Genomic DNA, 10,373 nt, shown 5'->3' with positions numbered 1-10,373 from the left:
TGGCCTATAGTAGCCCATCATCTTGATACGAAAATGAATTTTAGGCCCTGATTGGTGTGCTCCACATGTGCCAGAATGTGCCTCCTCCATTGTTTGTTGAGCTTCTTCTTTGCCAAGACACCGCAAGAATAGTCTCTCATAAGAACGACGAAACAGTATTCCCTCGTGAAATATGAATCGTGGTGCCCTTCTCTTAATGTTTGCTCTTACTCGTGGATCCTCAAGCAGCCTTCCATGTTCAAGATACTCAATCAGTGGTTGTCTCCAATCTTCATCTTCAACCACTCGAACAGATAGACGGTGGCTTTTGTTGATTTGAAGATCAAGACAACCAGGAATAACGCATCGATGACATACGCGCACCTTTGTTGTCTCATTTTCTCTGAATGCCATTGTTGTGGCCAAGTTAGCTAAGGCATTAGCCATGTGATTTTCTTCTCTTGGGACGCGATTTAAGAACACTTGATCAAACCTTTCAAGTAAACAAGTAACATATTGGTGATAAGACAAAATATCTTCCTTCTTTACCTTGCAACTCCCCAAGAGTTGATTGATGATCAATTGAGAGTCACTGTAGATATCCAATTAAGGAATCTTCATATCTAATGCCATTTCAAGGCCCACAATCAAAGCTTGGTACTCTGCGGCGTTGTTGGAACATGTTTCACCTAGAACAAATGAAAATGGTAAAATTATTCTTTCTAGGGATATCAACACGACTCCTGCCCCTGCACCATCTCGACGTGCAGATCCATCAAAGAACATCGTCTATGCCAGCAGTTCTTCAATAAAAAATGCATTTTCATCAGGAAAATCATCTAAAGTTTCCCATTTTCTCAGAAGAGGGTGATCAGCAAGGAAATTAGCAAGTGTTTGCCCCTTCATAACTTTTTGAGGTGTGTATATGATCTCATATTGATTAAACAATATAGACCATCTTGCTAGGCATCCTAAGAGAATTGGTCGAGTCATTACGAACTTCAAGGGAATAGCCCGAGAAATTATCTTGATAGTGTACGCTTCAAAATAATGCCTCATTTTTTTATCGCATAAAGCAACACTAAGCATATCTTCTCAATGGGTGTATAATTCAACTCAGCTCCTATCAAGGTCCGACTTAGATAGTACAGTGTTTGTTCCTTCTTAGTTTTATTCTCTTGAGCAAGAAGTGCCCCAAGTGATCGCTTTTGTGATGCAATGTATAGTATCAATGGCTTTCCAGGAGTTGGTTCCCCTAATACAGGTGAATTCAACAAGTATATTTTGATTCTTTCAAAAGCATTTCGACATGATTGGTCCTAGTGGAAAGGAGCGTCCTTCTTCATTAAATGATTGAAGGGTTGACATCGTCCGACTAGGTTAGAGATGAATCTCTGAATGAATGCCAAATTTCCTTGTAGACTGCGGAGGTCTCTCAAGCGCTTTGGTTCGGGCATTTTTTGGATGGCATCAATATTTGCAGGATCAACTTCAATTCCACGGTGACGCACAATAAAGCCAAGAAACTTTCCTGAGGTAACCCTAAATGCACATTTGAGTGGATTCATCTTCAAGTCAAATTTCTTTAACTTCTCAAAAACAATTCGAAGGTCTTCAAGATGGTGTTCCCTTTGTTTCGTCTTTACCACCAAGTCATCGCCGTAACATTCCACCCTCTTATGAAGCATGTCATAAAATATGTTTTGCATTGCATGTTGGTAGGTGGCACCAGCATTCTTTAGACCAAAGGGCATCACTTTGTAACATTAAATCCCTTTTGGAGTTCGAAAGGCAGTGTATTCTTCATCTTTTGGAGACATTCTGATTTGATTCTATCCAGAAGACCCATCCATAAATGAAATAGCTTCATGCCCAGTTGTAGCATCAACCATGAGCTTAATGATTGGGTGAGAGAAGTCATCTCTTGGATATGCCTTGTTCAAATCTCAAAAATCAACGCAAACATGTATTTGACAATTCTTCTTCTTAACATGTACAATATTTGAGATCCACAATGGGTACTTCACTTCTCGGATAAATCCAGCTTCGATGAGCTTGTTGACCTCCATTTCAATTTGTGTTACCAACTCAAGGTGAAACACTTGTTGTGACTGCTTTATAGGACGTGCTCCATTTTTTATCCCAAAATGATGAATAGCTATCCTAGGACTAAGGCCCGACATTTCTCTATACGACCAAGCAAAAATGTCTTTTTACTCAACCAATAACTTGAAGTATCTCCTATCTTCTTGTGGTGTAAGAAGTCCACTAATGAAGGTTGGGCGTGGATCTTCTAGAGTGCCATGATTTAGTTCCTTTAGGTCGTCTATGGTTGATTGTACGCCATCCTCTAGTTGATGGGGAGCCTCTTGGACATTAACATTTGTATCATCATTGTGTGGACCTTCTTCCACTACTATGTGATAGGATGATTGTATCAAGTTTGAATCTTCCCTCTGACTTCCTAGGAAGACTTTGATGGCTTCTCCTTGCTCTTTTTTTGTTTTTTCATGAAACTAGTTGGTGAAAACAACAGTGCTTCTTTTTACCTTCAACGAACCATCTGTGGTAATTGACAATACAGTATTTCTATTCATACGTGATGTGAAGACACTATGAATCTCTTTGTTATCAGTCACATCACAAAAAACTTGATTTTCTTGCTCCAACAATGTCTTTCCTGATAATGACTTCCTTTTTGCTCCACAAGCAATGAAATACAAAGTTCTTTGAGATGGTGGCATCTCCCTCCACTTGTTCAGAAGATTCATCTTCGTCTTTGTGGCACAATCTTTCAAATGTAGAAACAGGGGTGTCAATCTCCTAATGCGTTCAAACATCGAAATATGTCATGGTGTTTTACCCTCCTTAGACTCCTTTGTTTTTTCTACAGAGGTATGGTGGGATGAAGTTATTTCCTTTTCCTTCTTAGATGAAATATGAAAAGGTTCTAGCAAGCTGAATCCTAACCCAAACCTAGGAGTGGCGACATAATATCCTTGATATCTTAACTGCATTTGAGACTTTGTAAGCCCATGTATATTTTCACCAGTGACATCATCCCTGAGTTCTCCTAACTTTGCTGGATTTGAGAAGTTGTAACCTGATTTTTCTAATAATGTGAAGACCTTTTGATCAAAGTTCTCTTTTATCTTACCAACTTGGGTATTGTCTTTGGATGATCGGGGGTCTTTTCCCAATGGTTCTCGAGTGCCAATTGCATCCAGAGTGTAGGATCGGGGCGTTACAAAACAAAGGTATGTTATGTAGCTTAGAACCTAGCAACAAGTCATCATCTGTGAAGGCAATTGTAGTGCAACATGGGGCAACTTTTTCATCAGTTTGATGTTCTTGTGTTATTGCTGGATTATGCTCGCCTTTGCTTTCCTTTGTTTCGTCTGTGCTGGAAACAACATGTGTTGCACCAAATTGATTACCGTGAAGGAATTTTTCAGGAAATAATTCATCTAACGTAATGGGCTTTCGAACCTTCTGCGATAAAGAACCATTGATCTTTTGGCTAGTACAAGGCTTGGCGCTTTTTGATGGTTGTAGTTGATTCACATCACTCCTTATTGCTCTTGTTTAGGAAGTCGTATCGTAAGAACTTCTTGATGTCTCTGCTTCTTAAGGGTAACTAGAGTCCAACCATTAGCTTCATTATCGTCTATCTCTAGTGAACCTTTAGGGGTTTTCTTTGGAAAATCAACTTCAATAGGTGAGTAACTTCCGAATTGCAAGGAAATGGTGTTTGGCATAGTTTGGGACTTGAGCACTTCTTTTTATTGGGTGCTACACTAAATTGATTCGCATCCGCTATTTCATCCATGTCAATGATGATTTTTTCTTCACTTACTAACATCGTGATTTTCTCCTTCAAGATAAATCATTCACTTGTCGGGTGGCCAAGAACGCGATGGAACTTGCAGTATTTAGTATCACCAACCTTATTGATTTCTTCGGGCCTCTTTGATTCTGGAAGATCAATGACTTTCGTAGCTAGCAATTCATCAAGAATTATAGGTACGTCTGAATCTGGAAACGGGTAGACCTTGGCCTCTAACTCTTTCAAGGTTGGACGTCGCCTCTCCTCCTTCAGATATTAACTTGGGGCTTCCTCCTCTTTTAGTTTCTTCTTGGTGGTGACCTTTACAGAAGTTGTTTTCACCACCATAGATTCCTTTGTCTGGATTTTTGAGGTCATACCTTTCTTGAACTCCTTCTTTTCTTTTGTTAGATGAGCAATAGGAGATGCCTTCCCATGACTTGCGGTGCTTAACTCCATGTCATGTGCTCGTGTAGCAAGTTCCTCAAAAGTTTGTGGTTTGATTCTTTGTAGTATGTATAGAAGTCCCCAATGCATACCTTGAATGCATATTTCCACAACAGATATATCAGAAAGACAATCTTTGCAATCCAGACTCAATGATCTCCAACGGTTGATGTAATCCACCACAGGCTCATGCTTTTTTTGCTTAGTGCCGGTCAACTCTATCATGCTTACGGTTCGGCGAGTACTATAGAAACTATTGAGGAATTCCTTCTCGAGTTGCTCCCAACTATCGATGGAGTCGTTTCCCAGGTCGATATACCAGTAGAATGCATTCCCTTTCAACAAACGAACAAACTGTTTTACCAAAAGGTCACCATGTGTTCCAGCATTGCTACAAGTTTCAACAAAGTGGGCGATATATTGCCTCAGGTTTCCCTTGCCATCAAATTGTTGTAGCTTTGGTGGTTAATAGTTTGTCGGCATTGATAGGCAAGTAATCCATCTGGTATATGGCTTGGAGTAATACAAGGAACTTTGTGGTGTTCCGCCATATTGATCCCTGATAGCGTTTGTTATCATGTCTTGCAACAGTTGGATAGATAACGCTGCAACTGAAGCAAATTGTTTCTCATTTTGAAATTTTGACTTCGCTAAAGATTTCTCAACGTCCTTGTTTCATTGATCAAAACTAGGTGGAAAAGTGGGGATATGACTTGACTCTCCAAGTGTAAAGACCTCCAACTTGTTCATAAGTTGAGCAATATGAAGATTTTTGTCATCAACAGATTTCTCAAGGATTCAATGGTTTGCTCCATCATTGCAAACTTCTCGTCCATGTCAATTGATTCAGCCATCAAAGCATTGACAGTCATTGAAGTTGGAGAATCCATCGAATCATCAGATTCACCAAAGTTGGAGCCAATTTGAGAAAGTTCTCCAAAGAACACGGAAGCAAGATTGGCCCCAGTTGTTGCAGTTACAACCATCGTATTAGAGTTGTTGTTTTTCATCTTCTCCAAAGAAGTGAAGTATTCATATCTATCCAGCCCACTGTTCTTGAACTTACGCCGAGTAATCAGTCCAACATGACTGAGATCAGCAGATACGACATCAGTAGATTCCTTGTATGAAAAATCACTACTCTTTCTAAAGGCCATTGCAGTAGTTGCCTTTGGAGTTTCTGATTTGCAAGAGAAAGAGATGAAGAGCAGAATAGGTCCCACTGAGCGTGCCAAATTTGTTCTCATCAAATTTCCTTAAGCGCTAAAATTTAACTGCAAACAAAATAAATAAAAGAAAAATGTGATTTTTATTAATGAATCATTGTGAGTACAATTATGTTGTTCTCTTGATTCTTCTCTCCTAAACTTCTCCAAGATTCGAGGGCCTTTAGTAGCGTATTTCTCGAATTGTTGGATGATGTAGACCTCCTTGAGATGTGGTTGATCTCCGGGAATGTCGGGAAGCGCTTCGTCGTTTCAAGTCGATATTCGGGAAGAACTCCGTTGACCACTCCTTCTAAGAGCTATGTAGTTGGTATTGTACCTTCCACTAATGGCAGAATGTTTGTTGAAGAGTTTTCTTAATGCCCTTAGAATGTCATGTACGAGACTATTTATAGTTGTAGGGGGTGAACAAGGTTGCATATGATTGGCAAAAGGATGTCATTTTGACATTTGGCGGATTGTGATTGGTTCTTGTACTTGATTGGGACTACCACCTCATTTGGACACGTGGCGCCACCTTATTGGTCTTGGATGCCTAGTCACTGTGACACATGGCATGAGTTTGGGCTTCAAGGTGAAATGAACCTTGAATTTGAATTTAATAAAATGACTTTATTTATTTGTAAAGCCCAAATGAGCATGGATTTAATTCAAATTTTGTATGAATTGAATTCAATAAAATTTATGTATCTACACTCGAACATGAAGAACGTAACTAAAAAAGACCATACTTGCATAGGCAAATTCGAACCGGTAGGAGTGAAAAAGAAACCTCCACAGTATCAAGCCACGAGCCTATTCTTGTTTCCTTCCCTACCATGGTCAGAATTTACTAACATTGGGTCTAACTCGTCTACTCTTAATTAAACTGTCTACTCAAGAACAGGAACAAGACTAAATTGAGGCCTGCAAGATTTCAGTTACTCTTAATTAAACTGTCTACTCAAGAACAGGAACAAGACTAAATTGAGGCCTGCAAGATTTCAGTTACAGAGGCCAATCTAGTCTTAAATTACAACTAATCAAAAATTTCATCTTCAGAAGGCAAACAATGACAAGTAATCCAAAAACCATCTTTACATTGTTAACTTTAGAGAAGGACTAGATGATGAAAAGATATTATGCATTGATACTTCAGACAAGACCACATCAACAACGTACTGAGGAAGGTAAGACGTACAAAGATCATACTCCTACCTTTGCAAGGAAGAAGTTGTTTCTAGTAAACCCTCGACTCAAAGAGAACCAAATTATTTGAAGCAAGTAAAATATGACAGGAAAACATAAAATAAATCGTAAATTATAAGACCAGGAGATTAGCAAAGCCCAAGTACCTCAGCCAAATAGCATTCTTCAGAAATTTGGCACAGTTATCTCCCCAACATTAATAATGTGAACTTCATAAATCCTTGATTTTCATCGATAAAGAAACCAACCATTTCTTCATAAAAACAAAAATAATCAAAAAACATTTCACACTGCATTTGTAGATCCAGAGAGATGAGTTAAGGTTCCAAAATTACTGATTGCTATTCATTAGTGTGCTTGATGGGATTAGTGCACACTTGCAAATCTAACCTCCCACACTGTCATACAGTAAGAACAATTGTACTAACGCATACAGAACTGAGATTTCTGCCTAGGAAGAAACAACAGTATCACAAAACTATAAGCACCAAAATTTTATAATTCTAGTGTCTTCACTCATCATCATCCTCATCATCATCATTTCCAGCAGCTGAATTCAAAGCATTCAGTCTTTCAATCAACTTAGCCTTCCTTTCCTCATAAGTCAGCTTCTTCAAATTGTACCTGTAATAGAAGCCCAAAGAATTAGATGCATGGTACGAGCATAAAATAAAGAGATAACATAGAAGTGAATCAGTTGAAATGGCTGATAATCAGCATTCTAATTCGTCTTGCCTACTAACATTACATATAATTAGACACTGATAATCATAGAGCATTTTAATTGGTCCAGTCAGTTAACATGATATATGGCACTACAGAATTGATAAGATTCACTAGAACACACTTAAAAAGAAGTCCCGTGTTCACATAACATAAACAGGAAGTATAGATCCTTCAAGCACACAGGAAACAAAGCCAATGCGCCTGAGGACTTAAAAACACTTGACATTTGTGCACTTCAATGCATTATAAACAAAAAATAATGGCTTATAAGGTTAAACAAACTAAACGTATAATCAGACCTCTTGTGCTTCTTGGGAGGCTGCTTCTCAGACTTCTTTGGGCTTGGTTCAGCACGTATGGCAGCATGAACCTTCTTGTACATCTCTTCAAGATTATCAGCCTCAAGACCCCGCTTAATGTACTCACTAAAGTGAGACTGATATTTCTCAGGTTCATCTTCTATCAAAGTCTGAAAACACACCTTCAACATTTTAGAGATGGACAATAGGAAGACACCAGAACCCATCAAAGATGAACCTCACTAATCCAGATTAGCACAAAATATTGTCCAAGGATTTCGTTATGAAAAAACGATTCAAATATAGTCCTTTCTGTTTCACCTTCATATATGTTGCAACATGGCCACCATAGATATACTTGCGGTGAACATCAGCATCAAGTTGCTTGGAGTCTTTGCTGAATCCAGCAAACCTCTTCTCACCATGAGGAATATCAAGTCCACCATCCAATGCACCCTGGACAGAAGCAGAGAATAGAAAATGTGTATAGAATGAATAATCAGTCAAATGGCAAGACAAATCCTTCAGAGACAGGATCCACTACAAGAGGAAAGAAGACTTGCAGTTGAAGGCCATCTGCACATCAAACAGACCAACTAACCCGGCAGTATTTAAATTGACAACCAAGAACTCTTTAATTTCCACAAACAATGGCAACCATTGTTTGTAATATCATTTTATGGGTTTGTGCCAAGTTGAAGCCGCCATTCATTAAAGGTTGAAGGAGGTTGGAAGAAATAAACAAAGGGGCTGTTTCATCAAAAACTTCTCCAAGCCATAACTTAATCCAATATGGAGTTTAACAGAGTAAAAGAGAATGAACAGCAAAGCATTAGTTACCTTGAGAGCACCAAACACACGATTTCCAGTAGTAGTTCTAATAAGACCAACATCCAAGAGAGCACGGAAAGGTCTCCTGCTTTCAGCAGGTTCAACTGAGTAATCCTCTCCACTGGCCTGTAAAGATTCATAATACCCATTACTAAATAAAAGCTGGTACTACAGACAACAAAACCGCATGCACCTTGATATTGTAGCTGCCACTTACCTCAGGGTTCCCTTGATACTCCTCATCCATTTCGAGTTTTTTGAGAACTCGTCTTGCCAAGAGAAGTCCGGTACAGTATGCTAAATTAACATTGAATCAATTAGCACAGATCCGATAAGAGGTACACAATTTGAGGTGAGCTGACCCAACAAGAAGAGGTTATGTAAATACCAGCAGCATAATTTGTGAGTCCAACTTGAAGGCCAAATTGAGGCAGCTCACGAGCATATGCAGAGGCAAGAATCATGTCACCAGCTATGCTAGCAGACACAATTTGGGCAATTATGTCCTTATTAGTCTGAAAGAAGGTTAAGGTAAATAAAGCAATATAGGACAGTAGATTTCAGCCCTTCCTGCATTACACACTAACAGGAAATGATTAGGTGTAATAGTTCAGACATCTGAGATCTTTTTATTGTTAAAACATGATCTTGAATTGGATAAACTGTCAAAAATAAATACAACATCCCCATAGATCAAAGTCAAAGTTTTTAAATATAGAGAGGGAGTATTAGGATACAAATCGGACAACAAAACGATATTTTGGAGTGTTGTACTTGTTTTTGTCCTGATTTATCAAGCGATTCCTGGCTCTGTAGTCAGTCTTTCCCTCTGCACAATAGAATAGAAAAAATTGATGAGCTGCAGAGAAAAGAGGTGTGATAGTGAAAAATATAATGGATAAAGAACACACCTCTCCTTCTCTTGAATTTAACCTGGAAACGCTTAAAGTAAGCCCTAGTCTTCTGGACTTTGATGAATGCCTGCACACAATTTTAGATTAGCACAAGTGAGAAAAATTTACACCCAACAATATTGAGTAATAAGGAATGCTTCAATTTTGGATATGTATTTCAGTGTAACGTTCTAGTAAAGAAGAAAGAGATTATTTCTTCTATTAACTTCAATTCCTAAGACGTTTGTTTTACTACCATTATTAATGCTTAGCAGTGACTAGACTGACAACATTAGAGAATTAAAGCATCGAAGGGGGAAATGGCAAAGCAGTATATGTTACCATTGTTCCTCGTGGATTAGCTTCCGACGGCGGTAGGGAAATGAGAAGAAGCTGCTTGTGAACAGAACAAATACTGCTGCCTCAAATACATAATCAAAAACCCTACTACATCCATTCTAATAATATGTTTGACCTTACTACCCTTCCACCATACCCCTATTCCTTTCAATTTGCCTTTGTTTTAAAACAAAACCAAAAAATAATCCTTATTTAAATATTTCATTACATACCAGTGAAATTGAATAAGACAAAATATTTATATTCAAGTTAGTATAATGTTTATTATGATACATCATTTCAAAAAAAAAAAATTGTTTGTTATGATAGATTTTCTCATCTTCTTTTAAGCATATAAAATATATTTAAAAGAAATTGAATTTCTTAAGAGCAAACTATTCATATGTATATACTAGAATAAAACATTTATCAAAGTGAAGTAAATTGAACAAAAGATAATACTTTGAAATAACAATATATTGTATTGTTATAAATATTTTTACCATTTCATTACCACTATATTTTATAGAAGTACTGATTCTCTAAACAAATTCTGATTTCGTAAAAAAAATTGAAGTATTGTTTCTTTTTATTACATTTGTCTATTATATTTTTTTAA

At 37.8% G+C, this 10,373-nt stretch overlaps 1 protein-coding gene across 1 annotated transcript; it reads right to left on the bottom strand.

The window, feature by feature from the left end:
* Positions 1–6,936: 6,936 nt before the first annotated feature.
* LOC125871922 (60S ribosomal protein L5-like) lies at positions 6,937–9,895 on the bottom strand. The gene is made up of 9 exons (XM_049552636.1): positions 9,758–9,895; positions 9,434–9,503; positions 9,260–9,351; positions 8,911–9,037; positions 8,740–8,819; positions 8,532–8,648; positions 8,013–8,147; positions 7,692–7,861; positions 6,937–7,290 (listed from the first exon to the last, which is right to left on the bottom strand). Exons 1-9 carry the CDS (start codon positions 9,758–9,760, stop codon positions 7,179–7,181), a joined length of 906 nt encoding a protein of 301 aa, XP_049408593.1. The 5' UTR covers positions 9,761–9,895; the 3' UTR covers positions 6,937–7,178.
* Positions 9,896–10,373: the final 478 nt, after the last annotated feature.

The sequence above is a fragment of the Solanum stenotomum genome, chromosome 7, assembly GCF_019186545.1.
Source record: "Solanum stenotomum isolate F172 chromosome 7, ASM1918654v1, whole genome shotgun sequence".
In the NCBI taxonomy this organism is placed as follows: Eukaryota; Viridiplantae; Streptophyta; class Magnoliopsida; order Solanales; family Solanaceae; genus Solanum; species Solanum stenotomum.
This window is presented reverse-complemented; position numbering and strand designations above follow the sequence as displayed.